Here is a 22,818-nt window from a genome sequence, read left to right on the forward strand (position 1 = left end):
TCCTTGAATGCTGTCACAAGAGAATCTGTTGCCGGAAGGCAGGCACACTAAACATATGGTTGGAGTGGTTTCTGATGCATGAGATCCATAAGGGGATTATATAAACATCAAGTAAAGCTGGTCCTATATGAGGAGATTATTCTACTTCATCTTCATGTCAAGACTTGTTGCATGTTTCTTATCCTTTCACCCTAAAGGATATATGAATACAGAAGGCTTAAAAGCTTCTTTAATGCAATAGGCTGTATTTGTTAAGGGACATTTGTTTATAATTCATGTGTAGAAAAAATAAGAAGGAAGTAATTTTTTTCTTTTAATGCTGAAGGAAATCCTTGTCACAAAAATTGCGAAAAAATTTCAATGAATAAAAAAACAATTGAGTATTACATATAAAGTGTATAAAAAGTAGATTTTGTATGACACATTTAGTTTAAAAGTTAAAATTGCCATTAAAAGTGATAATCCACATAGTATTGAGAAGTTATATTGCACATGTTGTTGAACATCTGAATGTTCGTTATGTTTTAAAGTCTGTGGGATTCACCAGTAGCTAGCAAATAAATAAGGGAAATATTGTTGCTTAAAACAGCTTCAAAGATATTATTCATAACGGTTTAGTTTATGTATAGTAGCACTTCCCAAACAGTGGGGTCCAAGAAAAATAAATCAACACAACCCAGAGGCCAGTGCTGCCTTCATCGCTGTGTAAATATTGTAAAACGGACATTCTGATCATGGACTTTTAGGACAACTGATACATCATTTCGAAAATGCCCACTTTATAATAGTAAGATGGTTTGGATAAAGAGGATGGGTTAAAATTAGATTAGATATGTTTTTTTAGGAAAACGACACTATATACTAGCTCTACTTGAATACCTGTGTAGGCTATGTACATTTCGTTTTAACAGAGGAGCATGAACGTTGCAAAGGTCTAAAGAAATGGGCAGACAAGAGCATGCGCAGTAGCAGTGTTTGCATTCCTCCTCCCTCCTCTGAGACTGACAGCCCGTTAGCTGCTCACCGGCAATGATACAGCAAACACGGACTCAGTGAGACACACCGAGATGGACTTAGCGTGCACTTTTTACCACTACAAATACGGATACTATTTAGACACCCTTGTCTAATGACAACATAAGGAGTTCATTCTTCGCTAGGATATTTTTTGCTTCGTAATAAAAGGAGACTCAACGTCCAGGGGAGGAATTTGTGCGACGTCTGATTTCCTGCGACATACACCGGGCAGCTAAGAAGCTTTCACATTTACTGTGAAGTAAAGCTAAACTATTCTGAGCTACACTTATTTATGTGTGCTTTTCTGTGACACTAACTACAGCAGAATAGTCCTGATAAGTATTGAGGAGAAACCAAGTTATGGAAGAGCGTGGCTAATCGCTACTGGCGACCCAACATAGCTCCAAGCTAACCAGCGGCTAGCTGCATTTAACATTCTTTGTTTATTTAATTTGCTGTGTTTTTATCCTACTGAAGTTGGATTAATACGTTATTTAGTAAGTGTATTGCCGCTTAAGCTAGTATTTCAGTGTAACTACATCCTTGAACATCTAGCTCGATCTTTAAAGGACATAAATCATCTGACTTCTCACTTATGGCTCGTTAGTATCGCGGTACTGCAGCTGACCCAGCTAGCTAGCATCTGCTTTAGCTAGCAGGTAGCACCAACAGCCGTCAGCCAGCCTTTAGTCGCTCATTGACGGTAAAGATGCACCACCAGGACTTCTCTGCAGACTCGCCTGGGACCGCGAGCAGGAAGGCGGGTTTCCACTACAGGAGGGGTAGCAGTGGTGCGCCTGGCTCGCCCGCAGCCGGTAGCAGTGGCTCCAACACGGTCGACGACAATCCCCCCCAGGCTGGATCCAATTCTCCCGGACTCCACCACCAGCCCCAGTCCCAAGCATCCGGAGCTCAGGTAAAGAAGAAGAGTGGCTTCCAGATCACAAGTGTCACCTCAGCGCAGATCAACGTGAGCGGCAACAACAGTTTGGCAGATGACACAGAGAGCTATGATGATATGGATGAGTCACACACTGAAGACCTCTCCTCCTCTGATATGCTGGATGTTTCCGTGTCCAGGGCCACGGATACAGGTGTCCCGGAGAGAAGCTCTTCTGATGACACACTCAACAGTCTCCATGGGGTTGACACACCTGGAATCGTGTCACCCAACGAGCCTCTTCACCCTCATTCTGTCCCTCAGGGGTCTCAGCAGCACACCTCGATGGTAAATGGTACCATGCACCATCATTTTTACCCTCCGCAGCCCAACCATCAGCAATCTGACAGCTTGGAAGGAAATGAGCCCTCATTACCAGGCCTTCCCATCGCTCCCTTGGCTAGCTCCAGCCCTGCTATGGCTTCCAGAGTTGGGCCCAACCAGACGCAGAGGCCACCCATGTTGGATAACAGTAAACTTGCAGGTGGGACGACTCAGCCCGCAGCCCCTATTGTTGCTGGGACAGCCGCTGATCCGCATCTGCAAGGCAGTGTGAGCATTTCGAATGTGTCAGCTGGCACTGCTGCTGCAGTACCTGCGTCTGGGCCTGCAGGTTATGACAACACTAATATGAATGGGCAAGCAGCTTCTGCTGGAGCCCCATCTGCTGCCCCCAACACTCAAACCCAGCACACCCAAACTCAAACGGCCACCGGCTCTCGTTTTAGGGTGGTCAAACTAGACACTAACTCTGAGCCATTCCGCAAAGGAAGATGGATGTGTACAGAGTATTATGAAAAGGAAGTCCATCCTGTAGCTGCAGCCGAGGCACCAAAAGGTGTAGAGGTTGCTGGAGAGACTGACGCAGGTAATGCCGGGATAAATCAGGGTGTACCTGCTGTACAGCCGCCTCACACTCTTCAACCCTATCAGACCCCGAGCCAGGACTTCACCAGTCCACAAGCGGTGCAGAGCCCGCCCCAGGCCCAAACCACTCATCTGACCTATGTTTCACCCCAGGAGGTTGTTGCTGGGTCCCACATGCAGCAAGCTCCTGTCACTCTCCCTACAGCAACACCACAGGCTGGTGTAAATCAGCCGCCCTCTGTGACAACCCAGCAGCTTCCCTACACTGTGGATCCCCACCAGGCTCCACCCCAGGGAGGTTACCCTGCACCCCAGTTCCATGCTCCAGGAAGTGTGCGTCAGCCAGACTTTATCCAGCCCACTGCACCCTTCCAGACCCAGGTCCAGCCTCTTCCACCACACGGTGCAGCGGGAATCTCCAGCAACCCACTTCCACAGCCCCCGATCAATATATTCCAGCAGCTGTCCCATCATGGTCAGGTAGCCCCACCTACCCAGGCACCTTATGCAGGACAGCCACACACCCTCCCCACTCACCTGACACAGCCCCCTACTGCTACAATCCCAGCAGCACCCAGCCACAGGACCCACTACATGCCTTTGACTGCCCTGCAAGCTGACCTGCAGCCTCTCCTGACCCTGGGAGCCGGAGGAGGGGGCTCGTTTAGAACATCGCAGCTGGAGGACGCCCAGAGGATCCTGCTCCAGCACCAAGGCCTGCTGGGTTTGCCCCGGTTCGGGATGACAGCAGGTGGAGACGGGGCTGCAGAGGCCGGAGGTGCTGCAGGATCGCTGGCCCACATGGGGATGTCGGCGGAGGCGAGCGCCTTCATGGTGGCTGCTGCTGCAGGCCTCAGGACCCACCATGCTGAAGGAGAGGATGACAGGTGAGGACACAAGCCTGTGCATGCGAGAATGTTCAATAGATTTCTAGGTTAACATACAAGTTCAAGCTGCTTTGCATTGTGCCATTTCTTCACTATTGCCATTTGGCTCAACATGCAGTGAAATATATTTTATGTACTCATCATATCATTAGACAATTTGATTTAAGTCGGGTTATCGATGTCTGTTTTAGGTTTTAGTTTTCACCCTTTTTAACAGTTCTTCTCTGCTTGCAACTAGAGCTGCAAGGATAGTCGATCAACAACAACTATTATAATAATCTATTAATATATTATTATATAATATTTTCCATGGAAGAATAGCAGTAAATGCTGTTTTCTTCTCCTTATATGGAGACTTTACACTTTATTATCGTATTTGACTGAACATCTAATAAGAAATACATTAAAAGACAGCCATTTTGGAATTAGGGAACCTGGGATGGGCATTTGTCGCACTCATTTCTGGCGTTTTATTGGCCAATTGATTTATCAGGAATGCACAGAATCTGAAAATAATCACAAGCTGCAGCCGTGCTTCTATCTGCATCCCGAAACTGCTTTTCTTCCGAGTTTCATTCAGAATCTAGATGTCATATTTGCTTTGCCTCCGCCCCTCTGGTAATTCTGCAGAAAAAGGCGCTTGATAATCAGCTCAATTGACTTGTTGTTGTGAAAATATCAGTGGCTGGACTCGCTGAGTCACAGAGCATGGTGACTCAGCAGCTGTTTGTCCTGCTCGACCCCTCTGCCGCCACACACCCACCTCCATTAGCTCAGGTCTTTGCGCCTCTCCCCCCAGTTCAGTCTTTTATTAGAAGCTGGATCTGTTGATTTGTGTACCACCCTAAGGGAGCTGTGCCATGGTTTATTTATGTGTACAATTACTCAACCCTTTGCTCCTGTTTCTGCTCAAAAGTGGTTATAGCAGTTGCAGGTGGTAACTAAAAATGTTGTTCTGAAAGAGTTGATGCACTGGAGAAAAAAACGTCCGTGCCCCATTTTGAAGATGCAGTGTTATTCTTTCTGTGATTTGTTAGATACATTTGATAAACTCTCTTTAGAGAAATGGAGCAGTGTTCAGGCAGCATTCTAGTGTTAGCGCTGTGCTGCCCTTTCTTCTGGTTTAGCAGGAGTTTCATGTTGTGAGTACAGTAACAAGGCCTGTAGGGCATGGAGGGAGTTTGACTGTTAGCCTCCCCCAACAACTGCACAAATATTCTGGAAAATGTTGTGTGTTAAGCAGCTTGAAAGAAATTCAAACCGTCCAAAAAGTGGGAGAAAAGTAAGTCCATAGTTCCATGATTAAAACAACAGTTGCTGAGCGAACCAGTCAACATTGGTCTAATTGAATCATCAGCACAGCAGGTCCCCGGAGAGCTGTATCTTCAGCTGTTCAGATGGTGTCCGAGCTCCAGAGGCTGCTGGCCTAATGTTGACATAGGCGCAGTCATGTTCAGCTGCAGACAGAGCCGGACTGTGCTCAGTGTGGAGGCTTTTGTCAGCCATCATGGCACCCCATCATGACGGCGCGTGTATTTTACATGCTGTCACGGTCATTCTGCAATCTGCCTCCTATTCCCCCTTTGTCACCCTCTTTTTCTTTTCCCGCGTCTCCTCCACCCCCTTTCTTTTGAGTCTGTTCCTCTTGTTCCACTGCTTCCCCTTGCATACATTCCAGTGTTTTCTCCTGGTTAATTGCATCCAGCCATAGTGAAGTTTACAGGTTTTTCTTCTCACCATGACGTCTTTACAGCAATACTTTCTACTGAGAAATGAACCCAAAAGAGGGGAGCAGTCAGTACTCAGGTATAGTCTCACGATGCGGCGAATAATCGATTAATATTCGCCAGGGCTGTCCGATTTTCGATTTTGATCATGGTCAGTTTCTGGCATCCTTACTGGATACATACAGTTAGGTTTATCATTTAAACCCCAAAAGCTGAAAATATGAGACATTTGAGAAGCTGACCATATGAGACATTTGAGAAGCTTACCATATGAGACATTTGAGAAGCTTACCATATGAGACATTTGAGAAGCTGACACTGCTGTTAGCTTGACCTAAATGACTCATTGATTTCTAAAACAGTTTTTTTATAATTCAAGTCAACTTTAAACAAGACATTTAATCCATGCTACTCTGGTAGGAAGACAGGGGCTGGGCTCTAAATGTTTGCAACAAATCACTTCCCCTCGTCCCCGTCCCTGTCCCTAAGTGCCTTAAACAACATCAAGTAGTTATCCAGGGTGTTTGTAGCATCAAAGGCACACGTCAGCTCTCAATTTCTGTCGCAGTTTCTTGTTTTTTCCAATTGCAGCTTGGCTCTCAAACGCATCACGTTGCAGCTCACATGACTTTGACAACGCCTGAGCTAGCACAGCTGTGTATATGAATAGTGTCATGTTGTAAAATAGGGAGGGTGTGTCTGTATTTTTGTTTTTACCTGCCAGTTTCTATATCTGTCAGGGGAGGTGGCGTAAGAGCAGTGATATTAATCAGGACTTTTATCGGGCCCCGTGCCTCTCCGCAGGTCTAATTTCAGCCTGCAGGTCGATGCTCGTATCATTTGACTTTTGGATCGCTGCCATCAGCGCTTCACAGTAGAGGAGAAGCACTCGTGACTTTCACACAGACACTTTCACTTTATTATAAACCTGTTGTGTGCGTGTGTTTGTGTGCTATAATCACAAATCTTTCAACAACTACAAAAGAAAAACAACTTTCCTCACAGGGTGCAGAGAATGCATTTGTTGTATTGGTTACAGTGGACTCATAAACACAATGCACTGTAAAAAATGTAAGCACAATCAGTGTCTTTCTTCGAGCAAAACCACAATAAACATTATTTTGTAATAAATGACCATGCCAAATGTTCTGTTAAAGTCAACACATGTAACCCATTGGTAAAGTTGTTTGTGGGTTTGTGAATTATGTGCTTAAGAAACACCATAAAGCAGTAATGTGTATTCTCCGGCCAACTAAATGTCATAGAACATTGGGTTTTATTATGTGTATTTATCTGTAGGGAGTCATTAAAATTAGAGTTGCAATCTTTATTGATTATTCTTCTCGTAAAACTCGCACACAGCGTTTCTCTGCAGTTTTATGCGAGCGGCTTTCTTTTTGTTTTTTTCTCTTTAGCGTTTTATAGTGCTACTATCCAAATGAAGTAGCCTAAACATGTGCAGCAGGGGTCAAAGGGCAACGGGTTTTGCAGAGAAGTGGTAATCATAGAGCTGTAAAAACCTTTTTAACTGTCAGCTGGTGAGCCAAAGTAGGAGGCAAAGGAGAGTCGAGAATCCTTTTTGTTGTGCCTATGCTGGCTTTCCATTTCTCATACCACTGATGTGCAAACTTATAACGTTTTCCAATTTCACCCACTAGCCGGTTGCTAAGACAACCATGGCTTTCCATTATCCTCAGAACATGAGAGGCATACTGCATATGTTTCCAAAATCTGATTCCAAATCTGATGTCGATTACACATTTAAGTCCCTTCATTTTGAAATGAACAAGGAGATCAAGCAACAGTATCGTCGGCACTATGAATCACAAAGAACTCCAAACCCTGATCTGCTAGGATAAAGGCAGAATGAAACCCGTTGTTGTATTAATAAGGAAGTAGGTTTTTTTATATTAGCTTAGTCAAGACAATGTTTTTCAAGGTAGGGTTTCCACAGTTTCACTACTTAAGTTTGAGCAACTTGGAGATAGTTACTTTACTTCCAGCTTTGTTGTTGAGCTTTTATCTATTTGGTTGAATTTTTTGCTAGCTTTAGTTGAGTTGTTGAGTTGTATGCTATTTTGTTGAGTTTTTAGTAGGGCTGAACGATTAATCAATTTTAAATCGAAATTGCGATTTGAAATGATGCAATTATCAAATCGCAAAGCCTGCGATTCCTTTCAGTTTTTTTGTTTTTGTTTTGTTCTTGTGTGTCAGTCATCCACACCAATCAGAAGTGTTGTGCTCCACATATGTGATTGTTAACCAATCAGAAGTGGCCCATGATAGAAGGTGATAGACAGATTGATCCAATCACCTGCCAAGTATTTTTGAAATACTTTTCCAAATGGCTTCCAATGGAGCTCTCCTCGACGGTTTGGTGAAACAAACCATCTGAGTCAGGTTAGTAATGCTCCATCGCATGTTTCTATTACAGGGTGAATCTTAAACTGAAGCTTGACTTTAAAGCAACCCAACGGAAGTTTCATGTAAGTTTAGTTCTTTCACTCGTAGCTCGGGCTGCGGGGGTGCTAGAGACGGGAGCATGTTGATACGACCTTCCTAGCCGGAGATACGGCCACATTTTACAATAAACTTCCGTTGGGTCGCTTAAAAACAAATATCGAAAATTGCAATATCTGTCGTGCAGGCCTAGTTTTTAGTTAGCTTTAGTTGAGTTAAACAATTGAGTTCTACTTTACTGAAAGCTCTCTGCAAGCGTTTGATGATGAGGGAGTTTGGGGCTTGAAAGCTGACATCATTTGATTGTAAAGGGAGGCTCATCGGGAACCAATCTATACCCCAATGGTGTCAATAATCTACAGCCTGTACAAAGTCATTTACTTTATAAAACGAATTTCTTAGTCTATTTACAACACAAACAAAGTGAGTAATGCCTAACAACAAACATATCTGTGAAGCACAGCCCAAGATAAGAATGTGGTTTTAAATATGTTTATACGAGTTTAAATGACTAACAAAGACAAGAATAAGCTGAGACACGTCATCTTAAAGTCTCTTCCTTCTACTCATCCTGTATATTTAGCTAGCCGGAAAAGCTTTACAGAATTCACTTTTTGACATGAGCTTTATGAAATGATGCAGTACAAATGGTTGAACTAGTAGATTTGATTTCTGAACCCTGTGACATCCAGACCTAAAGAATCTCGTTGTGTGCGGTTTTGTTATGTGACCGCAGCATGAGACGCATCACTGTAAACCCCAGGTAGTTTAACCTAGACAAGAAACACATGTGCTCATATGGAAACTCTCACGCGTACAGGATATATCCAGCCGACATTTGCTTTTGTTTCATTGCGCTGTTAGGTGTGTCTTTACAGTGGAAGTGGGTCAGCAGATTCAAAGACAATAAGCTTCTTATTTCTTGGGCGTCATTCTCTGGATGTCAAGAGCAATACATCTCAGTGTGTTAATAAGATGTGACATTAAATACTTTCTCTATTTTCGTCTTCACTCTGCTGTTCCCCCACAAGGTGGCAGTGTTGCTTCACGAAAGCTCCTGGCCTGGTTCTTTACATAACTCTATCGTGCTTTGAGATTCATTGACCTAAAATGTGCTAAGTGGAAAGGTCCTTCCTGCACGCAAGCACCACGTGAACTTGTGTCTTCTCTTCTTGTGCTTTCCTCAGAAATGTCTGTAGAGATTCTGCTCAGTGTGGTTACTGGCTGCAGAAAGCCTCAGTGGTTGATATCACATTTCCTTTGACAGGGTTTGTAACTCAGCAGGAGTGTTTATTTTTGAAGGATGGACTGGTTCCCATGGACACGTTTGTTTCTGTCTGTGGGAATGAGTCAGACTATGGGGGGGAAACATTGTCATAGAGGCCCGTTTATTAGTTCTACTGCAACATATTTAGTTTAACGCCGTTAGAAGTCCATAAGAAGGCAGTCTTGAAAATGATCTGATGAATAAGTTATTTAGCTATTACATGGATTCCTTTGTGATCTACAGCACTATTGTTTCCATTATATTACAATCTATTTCTCCTACACATTATGATGCCGATTGATAATAACAGAAAAGTATTTTTTGTTGCAAAAAGAGAAATGTTTTAACTATTTTGATTATATTTTAACCAGCTAAACAATGAGTAGGTCACCTGGAAAAACAATCAACACTTATAATAACAATCGATTAATCCTAAATAATAATCATATCTTTTTTCCTGTTTGAATATTTCCTGTTTTTCACTATTTTAAATCAAATAAACATTTCACTTTTGGACTGACAAAACAAGACGTTTAAAGACAACATCTTACAATTTGAGTCACTGTAATGAACATTAACAGTATTTGGTTTCAGTTAATAGACCAAACCATTGATCAGAAAGATAATTGGTACTTTATCGATAAATGTAATCATGAGTGGCAGCACTATATGTAAAAGCAAATTCAATAAATAGTACAATGAACTTTCGAACAGTTAATCTAGTAATAAATGAAATCACTTGGAGATGAATCCATCACGAGAATGATAGTAAATTGGAGCCTGAAGATCTTGTCATAGTCAGGTCAGTAGTCTGACTGTATGATTTATGGATGCATCACATGTGCACGTTTTGTTCAAACACTGAGGTTTGAGTCCCCCAGCTAGATCACGTTTGCTCGCCTTGTGCCTTCCTGCAGATCCTTGAAGAGAGAATCTGATATGTGTCCATGCATGATTGCACGTTGTTGTGCCGTTCTCAGGCGATTATGAGCTTGCCTGTCAGGGTGTTTTACTGCGTGTAGACTACATGTGTGTGGAATGTTAGGCGTTTACAGTAAAGTGCTTTTATAATGGTGCTCTTTCCCATTCAGGCATGCACAGTGAGGGAGAAGCGGCAGCAGAGGCAGGCAGTATAAACTCGTTTTAACTGGCTGTGCCATGATGGCGATTAGGACACCTGTGTTCTCTCTCTCTGTCATTTCCCTCTTATATATCATTGTTACTTCTACAGGAAAACACAGTAAAGGAGGGAAATGTGATATTTCAAGTCCTATGATTGAACCTGTGGTGACACCTGAAAGTCTTCAGCTGAGCAAGATAAATATACCAGTATCATACTCATACTTGTTTAACCTGGAAAAACAGCCTCCGTTATCAGTCAAAACACATTTATTTTAGTTGGGAAAGCTGTCAAACTCGTCCACAGTAACATGACCACTCTTCCTGGTAGAGAGACACGATAATATTTCTGCGTAAAGCCAGTCTTTAATTGTTTTGTGTCACAGCCTCGAACCTTCCTACTGTGAAAACACATGCAGGGCTCCGTGTGAAGCCTGCACGCTGCAAAGAGCCTCGGGCAAAGTTTCTCAACCGCTGCAGAGACATCCTCGCTGTTGATGCTCCGACAGTGAGCCATCTGACTCTGTTTACATACTGCCCTAAAACAGAAACACTGTGCGGGGCCATGTGACGGCTTCCTGTGACGCTTTAATGTGGCCACTGTGTCGTGACGTTGCGTAAGGTTTGAGTGTAAGAGGGTAAGAGAGAGTTTCGGGCTAAGAGAGAGTTTCGGGCTGCCGAACTTTAGGTGTGAAAATAGTCAGAGAGCCAGACATTTCTGTGCATTCCAAGCTGCAGATAAACACACGAGGAGCCTAGTCGCCATTTGTTGTGGCATATAGTCCAGGGATGTCATGATACTATAAATGTAGAAGTCGATTTAATCGTAAAATCCCTGCGTTCCCTTCAGAGTTTCTCTCACGCCTGAAACGCCTCTATTGTAGTCCTTTGTTTACTTCCATAACATTGTATGTGACATCACTGTGTAACACTTTAAGCAGTGGACTTAGCTCTCTAGGCGCCCTATATGATTTGTGTGATGGTGAACTGAATATATTTAGACTGTCCAAACGCTTCAGAGTCACGTCAGGCTTTGGGAGATATTTCAGGCATGATACTGTGTCTCCAGCAAACATCATCTTATTGCTGTTTCGATCCAGCATTCCTTTCTGGTTTGTTTTTGGCTCTGCTAAAAATGTCTTTTAATAATAGGTGAGGAATGTGTAAGGGTGGGGAAAGTTAATAGCTCATCCGTCACAGGAACAAGGCACGACTAGTAGGGCTGCACGATATTGGAAAAAACTGACATTGCGATTTCCCCCCCCCCCCCCCCCTGCGAGTTATATTGCGATATGAAAAAATACAGGAATTGAAGAAAAGACCGTTTTTTTTTTTTTTTTTTTTACCGCAAACCATCCTTTCTTGAACTTTAATGCTATACAATTGGTATTTTTCTAATTATATTCAACCGGATGAAGGATTTTAGTCACGGACGTCTGGATCTTAAGTTATCAGAGCAACACGCTGAGCTAGCTCGGTTAGCAGCGCCCAACTGCCCTGGAGAAACACATGAAACGACTTTATTCAGTGTTTTTACCTTTTTAATCACCGTCTGTTTGCTTTGGAGATTTGGTTGTGATCGGTGGTTTGCTGTCACTCACTCAAGTACCCCCGACATGAGAGCCGTGCAAGTTTTCCTTTAGTAGCAAGCAGCAAAAATAATTGTAACATGACGTGTTTGAGTTAACTTGCCTATTTAATATCGCACATCCTAAAAATAAAATAATAATAATAATTAAAATGTGCACGTCCTACGATGTGAATATCGCGCATATCGCGATTATCGCCACGACACAATATATCGTGCAGTCCTAACGACTAGTAGAGACGTCTGAATCTCCTCTCTCCCCCGTCTCTCTCTCTCTCTCTCTCTCGTCTCCCACATGGCACAGAGGCTGGTTATGTAAGGGGTTGCGTGCATGGCAGAGAGACATTCTCTTCCGCTCCACGGAGCCGCTGCCCTGGAGCTCTGTGATGCCATGAGAGCTGCTTGAGGTTTGGGGCATATTTGTTTTACCTGTTTTTGGCAAAGATCAAGATTCTCCCACGCTGCAAGTCAAAGGTGGTTTCCCATTGCTACCAGTGTACGCTTCATGCAACCTTAATGATTGCCTCAAGTTTCAACCAATCTGGTTAATTTCTTGACCTTTTGTTATTTTTAATTCTAAATGAACACACTCTTCTGCTTGTGTGAAGTGTGTGTTTGTTTGTGCGTGTGCAGTGGCGTTGATCTTGCCGTCGGCCTTGGTTCTCCTCTTTGTAAAATGCCAGTGCTCAAAAGCATCCGAAACCGGATCGCGCCAGTTTGCAAACATAGGCTCACACACAAACGGGACACACGCATGAGCTCATGTCTCCCGACTGCTTGAGTACCACTGATGCGGAAGGAGGCGGGCCAATGACAGTGCGGCATACACACCGATGGGAAACAAAAAAAAGAAGAGGGATAACAGGAGAGACGCGTTATTTGAGGAGGGATGTAAAAAGGGAAGCCAAAATGTAATGTCTGACATCATCTGCTGTAGTCAGTCACTTCCTGTATGGCTTTATAATGCCTGTTATTAAAACCCTTCCCCATTTCATATGATTTCCAGCGTGGTGGAGTTGGATCCTCTCCAGGACCACACACTGCAGCAATTCAAACTCAATCTGCACAATAAAGCAAGTCGGAAGTGTTACTTACACTCAGCTGGATGCTTTTGTGAAAATGTGGATAAAGGGAGTGTTGCGGTAGAAAGGGTGAGGGGGCGGGGGGCAGAAATCTTGTGTATGTACAGCAAATACACAAGAAGGCTTGTAGGTCTCTGTGAGCACTATTGATTTGTGATCTCACAACTGGACCTTCTTCTGTCCTTTGAATTGCTGATAGCTGATTAAACTTCAAAATATGTTTTTATATGATGAACATATTGTCCTTAACACCCTCAAGATATGTCTGAGTTTACACGCAAGCCTCCTCAGTTTAGCTGCCCCAGTTTTCAATGGCTTCTCTCAAAGCTATTGCCTGAGTTTCCCCCTTCAGTCATATAGAGAAAAGTCCAAGCATTACTAATTATAGCATGCCTTTAACTGAGAGGCTACAACACCCAGGATTTAAAGATGGGTGTCACTTCAAATGCCGTTCACTCCTTGCTTTGCCATGAAACTTTATATTTTTAAATACTTACTACAAGCACCATCTGCTCTTTGTATTCCTCCACATCGTGTGCTGCCGCACTCTGGCTACACATCCAGCCTTATGTAAGCTCCACAGGGTGTGGCAAAGATGGACTCTACATTCTATTCAGATTTGCTATTAATCTTTATGATTAACATGAGTTATTTTGTACACATCTTATACATTTATTTGCTAAAAATGTTTTATGGACCTAACAAGTCAGTCAGTGAATATAAATGATAATAATACATGACATTTACAGCACTTTTCAGAGTGTTAAAACACGCATATGCACAATAGTGTTGATTTTGTTTTTATATTAGTTAATCAACCTTATTTTAAATATTTCGTATAATTGTATTTACGGTACATTTTCTTTTTAAAACAATTTAACTAAACTTTGACTGTTCTCCATCTTTGTTTTTTGGAATCATGACAATTATTCTTAGTTAATACTGAGTCCGTCTACTTTTAGACATCCTCTGGATACAGTCTTAAGCATTGAATTAGTTTTATTTCTACAATTATTGTGCAGTTTCAAGTCAACAGTCACCGTGTCCTATTAGAAAGCATTTTGTGATGGGTGAACATGCTGTCCTTCCTAAGGAAGCCTGTTAATGGTTTTATCTGCAGTTTGGCACAGTGTACCTAACTAATAAAGTCTAATAGCTTGGCAGAACATCAACACAGCAGCCTGGCCGAAGAGTACCATTTTAATTTGGCATCGAAGTGACTTAAAGTCTTACGCTATCACTACTCCTCCTGATCCGTCGCCCACGTGTAGCATACAGTAAGCTTTACCGTAGTGGTTAGGTAATATATGGGTCAAGCCTTGTATGTCAGATATGCAAGCATTAGATGGACGTGAATGAATGAAAACCCATCTGTGATGATGTCTGTTGACGTCAAGGTCTCTCGCTATTGGCTGAGCCGAAGGTGCTGCACCATATCAGCGATTGGCTTGAATTCTGAAACGGAGTGTTCGCCTCAGAAGAACTCCGAGCCTTTGTTCCAAGCGGGCATGCGTACACTGACCCCAAAGCTGCAAGTACACGATGTACAGATAGCGAGTACACGATGTACGGATTAGCAGCATCTAATGAGCTTTGTTTCCAATGTATAAACAAACTTAGTAATTGACACTAATTAATAATGGTAGTTTTAAAAGAGTTGTCACCAAAAAACAAGTTTTGGGACATTTTGATCAGATTCTATCACTTTTAATTATCTTCTTAAAATCTCTCAATGCTCGTTTTTTTGTGACCCTCGACTGTTTGTGGGATTAGCAACACATACAGTAGAGTGAACAAAAGATGCTTTGACCCCCACCTAACGAGGTTAATAATTTCCCTGCATGCATCGAGCTCAATCCCACCAAACAAACAAACTCGCTCCGCACGCCCCTCGCCGCCATTTTGTGTTCCCCATAACTGTGCATCATTTATGCTCAGGGTCGCCCATCCCTTTATGAGTTTTTCTGCTCTTTTTCTCATCTCATCTCTAAAGGCACTTTGTTGTGATGGTCTTTGTTCAGACTGCAATGCATGGGAGACAGCCAAACATGGAGGTACACGTGAGCCATGCTCCAGTGGAGACCCATGCTGAGAGAGAGAGTGAGCGTCCACTGATTAGGAGTGACAAGGCGGCTGAATGCGTGCATGGTACAACGTACACATTGAGATATCTTAATGAGGGGTACAGTGTGTGGGATGCCGAAGATAGATGGTTTTTGTCTTTAAGGAGATTTAGGGAAAAATACTGTGTTTTGATGGATAGAATTATATATTTTTTATTAAGGGTACTACTTCTGTTCCAGCAGCATCACTGAGGAGATGTTGCAGTCAACAAAAAGTAAACACGCGAGAGGTTGTTGACCGAAGGGAGGGGCTTGTAGGTTGGATCTGGGTGTACTAAGTGGGTGTGTGGTCAAAAGTAGCTCATCCTATTGGACGGATCACCCTAATCTCTTCCGAGTGTTTATGTAACAACAGAAGGGGAGGTGATAAGTCTCCTTAAGCAGTGACATCACAACCCGCCCTCCTATCTCCCCTCGCCATGCACCCAATGGTCTGAGAGTCTATCTGTGCTCTAGGCTTCGCGGTCAGCAGGGCTTGCACTCCCGTTGTACGCACACGCACTCTCCCATCCCCGTCTTCCATTGTTGGTCAGGCTCCCCTATGTGAATCTGAGGGATCTGGGGCAAAGGGCGCAGGTCAGGAGGACGGTCGTGGTGGTGTTTTGTTTTAGGGTGTTTTCGGTGGGGCCGTAATGAGGGCCCTGGGCTTTGGTTTAGCCTGAGAGCATCAATGAGAGAGAAGGGGCTGGCCGGGGCAGGAGGAGCGCAGGGCGTGGACGCCGCCGCCCTGAAGCTGCTCTTCTGGGAGCTGGAGAAGCATCTGAAGAGGTAACCATGGCTGTAGTGTTGTTAGGGGTCGGCGGTGATGAGCGGGGGTCAGCGCCACTGCAGCTGCCTGGGGATTAAATGAGGGGCTTTGTGTTGTTTTCTGATTGTTGTGGTTGCGTTCAGTTGATTGAATGTTTGCCGTCATTTAGAGTAAGACCTGCAGTTATCCAAGCGTTTATCCAGGAAAGTTCACACCTGTTCATATCTAATGAAGCTTTCCGGACTCCGGACAATGTCTAGAATCAGTGCAGGACATTGTCAGAAGTTAACATTTCTCACATGTAGCACACAACAGGATATTAACAATGGCAGATGCATTCTCGAGTACTGGAAACACTCAGTTTGGTTTAGGCGATAGGTGGCGCATGGGTGGCTTTCAGGGGGTCGGACATGATGCCGCAGTCTCGTAGACGGTTCATATTTGAACTCATTAACAACCAAGTACATTGCAATTCTTCACATTTTTGACATTGGCCGAAGATATACTTGCTTTTCAACATGCGTCACGTTAATTTCTGAGAACAGAAACAACGCTCAAAATGGTGGCAGGATCCTGCAGACAATGAGCACACGAAGGATCAACGGGACATCCGGATAATGTCTATCCTACTTCAGGGTTGCAGTAAATGTAACGAAAAAGCTCATCACCTCATGAACATACTCTGCTCAGCAGCCCTAAAGCAGTCTGTGTGTTTTGAGGACACAATTGACTTGCTTCTGCACATGCTAGTTGTGCATGACTGTGTGTGAGTGTGAATACGTGGCAGTCTGATGTTCACTCACTGCATTGAGCTCCAGACAAAGACTTTAACTCTGCCCATTTTTAAAAAAAATTTATTACTTAAACTTTTCCCTCCAATTTCAACTGCCAGAGATAACATCATGTTCCAGTTCCTCAATAGATGCACTCAGCACATTATTGCTTCCCTTTGCTCAGTTATCACACCACTCATAGACTTCAGTCTCCAAAACACAATAAGCCAAAACATTAAATCCACACCAAACTCCCAATTTCTCAAGTTTATTATCTTGACTAAAGTACTTCCAAGCATTTGTTTCACTCAAACCCATCAGTTCCCTTGCCCATCATGCCTTTAAATACATGAGCGGGGTACTCCACTGAAATTGATTCAACAAATGTTCCAGCCAGAGCCGGATAGAACAGCCAAGGTGCTTAAAGGAGCTCCTGACGTACAGTCAAGATCTTTAATCTGTATTGCTTTATTGCTCGTACGTGTCCAGAGCATCCAACAGTTTACTAAATGTACCTCCTTTTCTCCGTGTGCTTATCCAAACTATATATGGTGACGACATCAGTGTGCACATACACACCAACAAATCACATTATTGTTTAGTGCTTAAAGATAAATAATGATCTGAAAATAATAATTGAAAAGCTGCCTTTGTGTTATTAGCATAAGCTTAATTGGTGTATTACAACCGTTGGTTAATCTAAGCTATGCAAGGCTTAACATTGAAGCTGCAACTAATGGTTCATTTGTGTCAATTGATATTGATATCTTGTCCGACTAACAATACCACAGGCAAAATATATCAAAAAAATAAATGCATACATGTATGTCTAACCTCAGATACGGTTGGCTGAAACAAGAAAACATCGGCCTTTTTTCTTGATAAATTACTTTGACGAGTTGTTTATTATCAAAATGTTCCGTCGATTGAATCCCTGTTTCAGCTCTGTCACACATCACAGAAATGACCAAAAAAAAACCTTAAGGGAACTCGTAAATAATTTGTGATGGAGCCAAATACAGAACAGAGGGGCTGTTCTGTGAAGAACAGCGCGTTCCCATTTCAAACATCCAAACTGATAGAGAAGTAACACAAAAGAATGGGAGCTCCTTTGTCCTCTGACACCTTTATTTACCCCCCAACTGGACAGAAGTCAGCCTATGACACACACACACACACACACACACACACACACACACACACACACACACACACACACACACACACACACACACACACACACACTGTGGCCTATTGATTATGTCTCAAAAGACAATGATTCAATGTATGTGAGGGTCAACTTGTGGTGTGTGTGACCCTTCAAAGCACGAGTTATAACCAATAGGTGGAGACATTGCATCAGACAAAGTTTCCCCATCAACTGCAGTACACATTTGAGCATAAACAAACACAGTGCAGTTATATCGCAGTTCAACACTAAACGGAAGTTTAAAAGCAAAATGCCGGCTGTTTTAATGTTCGTATATAAGTCGAGGCAGTCCCCTCTTTCATTCCGTGGGTGGATGCGGGCTTTTATAGAGAACAGCAGCAGGTAGAGGGATGTTGCATAATTTATTACCACGAGCGAACCTCTCATCCAATCAGGGACGCCGCTGCGGCACACATTATGTTAATGAGCTCCCGCCTCCACCAATCACGTTGCCGCTCGCGCTGTTGTCCTGCATTCATTACCCGGAGAGGCAGCGCGGAGCTGCAACCCACCGCTCAGTCTTTTGTGTTCCCCGTCCCGGCTGCGAGCTCTGCGGTCGCCCGGAGAGCAGACCAGACATCCTGCTCTCAATAATGCGCTTTTTTTTCTACTTTTATACCGCTGGGTGTCCAGTTTGTACAGCCGAAGAATCGCCTTTGGGGCTTTCAATGGGCTGGATAGCATGAATGCCCAATGTTACACAGTGGCGATGGATCTTAGCGTTTGCCAACTGAGGAATTTCTCGATATCGTTTCTGTCCTCTGTGCTGGGGAAGGAGGGTGCATCTCTCCGGGTTGACAATAGGTAACGTCACAAGCCTTTCTGCGCATTATATTACTGTTTTATACGGATTTAAAATGGGGCTTCATGGCTTGTTATGTCGCCTCATTGATTCTCCGCCATCAAAGTCAATGCCTGCTTTCTCGACCTCCATTTGCTTTGTTGCAGATTTCCTCTGGATGTTTTATTTACCCATGAAAGCATCATAATGTTACACACGTCTTTATTTCTTTCTGATTTCGTAGCTTTAAAAAAACCAAATGGCAGTCACGTCTGTGAAGAAACCCCATTGATTCATCCCATCCATCCTGCAGTATTCCTAATGCATCATCTCATATGCTGTGATAATAAGCCTCTTCTTTTATCTGTCTTTTAGCTCTTCCGGTGCAAGTGTGGTGGCCATTGACAACAAGATTGAACAAGCAATGGTAAGAATCCTGTCCTATAAAACCCTCAATGTGTTGGTAAATAGCTTTGACATGTGTGTTAACGCAGCGTTATATAAGCGTAATCCCCTTCAGCTTTTGTTTTGAAAGGGTTTAGACGCTTTAAGATATTCAAGAGAGCAAATCTCAGGTTGGCATAAGAATGAATGAATGAATGAATGCAGGTGCTTTTGTGTGCATTTTAATACAAATCCAGCGCCACATTTCCCCGCATCTATGCACCTGCTGGTCTATACATTCGAGGGGGCAGGGGCTCTGTCACGGGTTTAGAGCGATGACCTCCGGCTTGCAGGCACCTCGATTTGGGCAGGCTGGGGTTCACACGCCATCCCCTCTCCCATGCATAAACACACATTAGACCCTCACCCCCCCTCCGTCCCGTGTTGCTAGGCAAGCAGCAGCCTCCCCGCGGCTCAGTATAAATAACTCTGCCGTTGATTGGCTCCTCCCACCCGGGTGCAGAACATTTTGTTCCCTCGCTGCGTACCGGGGCAGGGAGGGGGGGGCGGGCCCACAGTGTTAAATCCTCCTACTGCACACTGCTCCAGCTGCATCATGGGAATGAATAACACAGCTGTTTTGCCTTTTTTAAAGACACCTTTTTTTCTCTTCCTGAAGGCATTCATGTATATTTCCCTGCCATCCTTCACACACAGCTGGCATGTGCTGTGCAAAACTGAAGCGATGGAAATAGCTTGTGACGCTGTGACACACATTTCCTCCCCATCAGCACGCTCTGAGTCATTAGTTTATTATTTATTTTATGCTAGAAGGAAGTCTATTGTGGTTACTACGCGTCTAAATAAAAACCAAGGCGTACCAAATTAGATTTAATAAAAAGAAGTCATCCAGATAAAGTTTAGTGTGCGAATGAATCATGGGATGTGTGATTGGGCTGCGTCCTTTTAATATCCTTTTATCTGCTATTTATTTCTCTAATAATTGATTTGAGGAATTTGATTTAGCCTTCAAAGTATAAAATATAAATAAATAAAATGCCAGTCAAAATTCCCGACAGTCAGATGAAACTCCTTTTTTAAACTGCTTTCTGAACAACATTCCAAAACAAATATAAGTATGAGACAAAGCCCGACATCCAACATCTAGAGAAGCAAACATATGGCATCTCTGCTTAAGAAAGAAAAAGCAATTGGTTAAGATCTTTATTTTCCAATGCAGCACAAAAACATATTTTGTGAAACCAAATATTTGTATTTCCCTGATTAACCTCAATTAATTAAAGTTTATTTCTATAGTGATTTGACTTTAAAAATATAAATAAATACATGACGTAGCTTCCTTCTTTTTTCCTGCAGATAAAGATTAGGCTGCACCAATATTATTATTAGTATAATCTTATTTGTAGTGATATATTCCAGTGAGAGCTGCATAGCACTGTGGGATCCAAACGTTTCCAATAACTCCAGTGTTCATTTCAGAAGTCAACATTTATTTGCTCAAGATTGACAACCCGTTTCTGTCTCACCAAATATCCTGCTTTATCCATAATAGTTGGCGTATAGTCTTTTTTTTTTTATTAAAACAAAATGTTCACGGAGGTAAAAAAAAAACAGTTCTTCCTTTACACAAAGGGGGGCACACACCTTTACTAACTAACAGCGCCATGCATTACATTTATATTGCCAATATAACAACACCATTAATAATTCCCCAACATTTTTTAAAGGGTGTCGACGTTGTAAAGTGACACCAGACATTTAAACTTTATTCAGAAACCTTAATATAATGAAAAGATGCTTTTAGGTACAGACATGTTACTTTCTTTGTGTTGTGTGTGACTAGTCTGAAACATACATTTTGGTTTGAACAAATAGTGTCCTCACAGGGGAAAGTGATGTATCCTCTCTAACCCCCCCCTCTCCGCCCTCAGGACCTGGTGAAGAGCCACCTGATGTACGCGGTGCGCGAGGAGGTGGAGGTGCTGAAGGAGCAGATCAAGGAGCTGATTGAGCGCAACACGCAGCTGGAGCAAGAGAACAACCTGCTGAAGAACCTGGCCAGCCCCGAGCAGATGGCCCAGTTCCAGGCTCAGGTCCAGACCGGCTCCCCCACCGGCCCCGGGCAGCCCCCGGTGCCCCTCCCGGGCGGGACCCCTCTGCAGCCCCTCCCCCCCACACAGAGCTCCGGCACATCCGCGTAACAGTGAACCAATGCAGAGCCCCTAAAGGATCAGAGATGAGGGGAGGAAGAGGAGCTGTAGGAGGAGGAAGGAGCCTCGCCATACTGTGAACCGACTTTAGCATCGACACCGACTATGCCACAGTCTCCAGCCGCGCACCGGGGGGGACGAACTTTCATTTGTTGCACATTTAATTTAACCGAAAGAGCCGCACCGGTGACCGCTTTTTATGACCTGATTCAGACAATCGTCTTCATCGCCGGGATGGCACAGCTGACAGGAAGTGACTGCCGTTTTTCCAACGGAGGAAAGGAGCTAACGCAGGGCTCGGCCAATCAGGAGGGAGCACGAATCCCTCGCTCGTGAAAAGTGTGCCATCATCTTCACCCCCCCCCTCAACCCAGCCCTCTCCATCAGCACATCATTTCTCAGTGCTGCAATCCATGCACTTTTTTCAGACGGACTATAAAGATTCGTACCATCTGGAATGGGAACTTTTCTTTATCTGAAGATATGGGGTGGGGGGGGGGTGGGTGTCTAAATAATTATGAAATAAATATATATATAAGCTGCACCTCATTGTTTCACATGGAGAAGTTTGTTTTCTTCGCCCCCGCCCTCAGTGCCCTCAGCGCACTCTCCCCCTTTCTTGGATGGAGCGTTAACATTATGCAGGGAATCAAACGTTTTTCTAGGGGAAGTTTTTGTCTGTTTTATGTTTTTGTTGTTATCAATGTCCTAGTGATGTATTAAAATAATTAAAGGAGAGGCAAATCAGTTTCTAGACGATGAACTTTGTAAACATTTCCAATTAAACTCTGCCAAGTGCCTGGTTTCTAACCATAGATACATATATACAAGCTTTTCTTAGTTGTTTTATTCAACATGTGTAAATATATATATATATATATATCTATGGTTTGCCAGGTTTTGAACTACCTGTGATGTCATTACTCAGGGTGGCAACACGAGGACTTTCACCTCGACACTAAATGCTGTCTCTGCAGTGACACACAGCCTCGTACTGTGTGTGAACTCTCCTCGCCGACGCTTATCGCTCTAATGATCTGTACTCTTTACCGTTTTGGAGACAAGTGATATTGTATTTTTTTTTAGGATGGTTTATTTTTTCTTTGGTCTTTTGTACAGCCGAGTGTTTTGAGTTGCTCGTTGTGCAACTGGAGCGCTGAACACAATAATGAGAAAAAAGGAAAATGCCTAGCCGAAGTATGTGGATGTTTGTGCATGTTCCTCAGCCCATCACAAATGTGACGTTACAATTGCACTAGACAGTTGCACCTCAAATAAAAAGTGAAAACAAAAAAGTAATAACTGTTTGGCTTTCTTTTTCAAAAATGTAATGTTTTGAGGTTTTATGGTGCATTCAATTTGTAATTGGAAATCGGAGCTGGGACGTCACAGTTCTATTTAAGTCTAAACATGTCCACTGGTAGAAATCGCACACTGAGTGCTCGACTGATTGTAGAAAGAAGTGCTTTCTCCCCTCTTCCGTTACGCCGTGAGAACTACAACAAACGAATTACACGTATACATAGCCAAACATATTAGCATATTGTGCCACACATATATGAATGAAAATAGAAAACATAAAACAAATACCTCGTGGGCCGCTTGTCGTGAAAG

General features: G+C 43.3%; 1 protein-coding gene across 1 annotated transcript; it reads left to right on the forward strand.

The window, feature by feature from the left end:
• Positions 1-949: 949 nt before the first annotated feature.
• Positions 950-22,506, forward strand: LOC307031541 (TSC22 domain family protein 1). The gene is made up of 3 exons (XM_079668736.1): positions 950-3,711; positions 18,965-19,016; positions 20,926-22,506. The coding sequence occupies exons 1-3, from the start codon at positions 1,727-1,729 to the stop codon at positions 21,193-21,195; spliced, it is 2,307 nt and encodes a 768-aa protein (XP_079524862.1). The 5' UTR covers positions 950-1,726; the 3' UTR covers positions 21,196-22,506.
• Positions 22,507-22,818: the final 312 nt, after the last annotated feature.

Source organism: Notothenia rossii (assembly GCF_949606895.1).
Source record: "Notothenia rossii genome assembly, chromosome: 3".
In the NCBI taxonomy this organism is placed as follows: Eukaryota; Metazoa; Chordata; class Actinopteri; order Perciformes; family Nototheniidae; genus Notothenia; species Notothenia rossii.

Coding starts and splice junctions, on each gene's coding strand:
- LOC307031541 (XM_079668736.1), top strand. CDS start 1,727: ATGCACCACCAGGACTTCTCTGCAGACTCGCCTGGGACCGCGAGCAGG. Junction 3,712..18,964: donor GCTGAAGGAGAGGATGACAG/GTGAGGACACAA, acceptor TCTGTCTTTTAG/CTCTTCCGGTGCAAGTGTGG. Junction 19,017..20,925: donor ACAAGATTGAACAAGCAATG/GTAAGAATCCTG, acceptor CTCCGCCCTCAG/GACCTGGTGAAGAGCCACCT.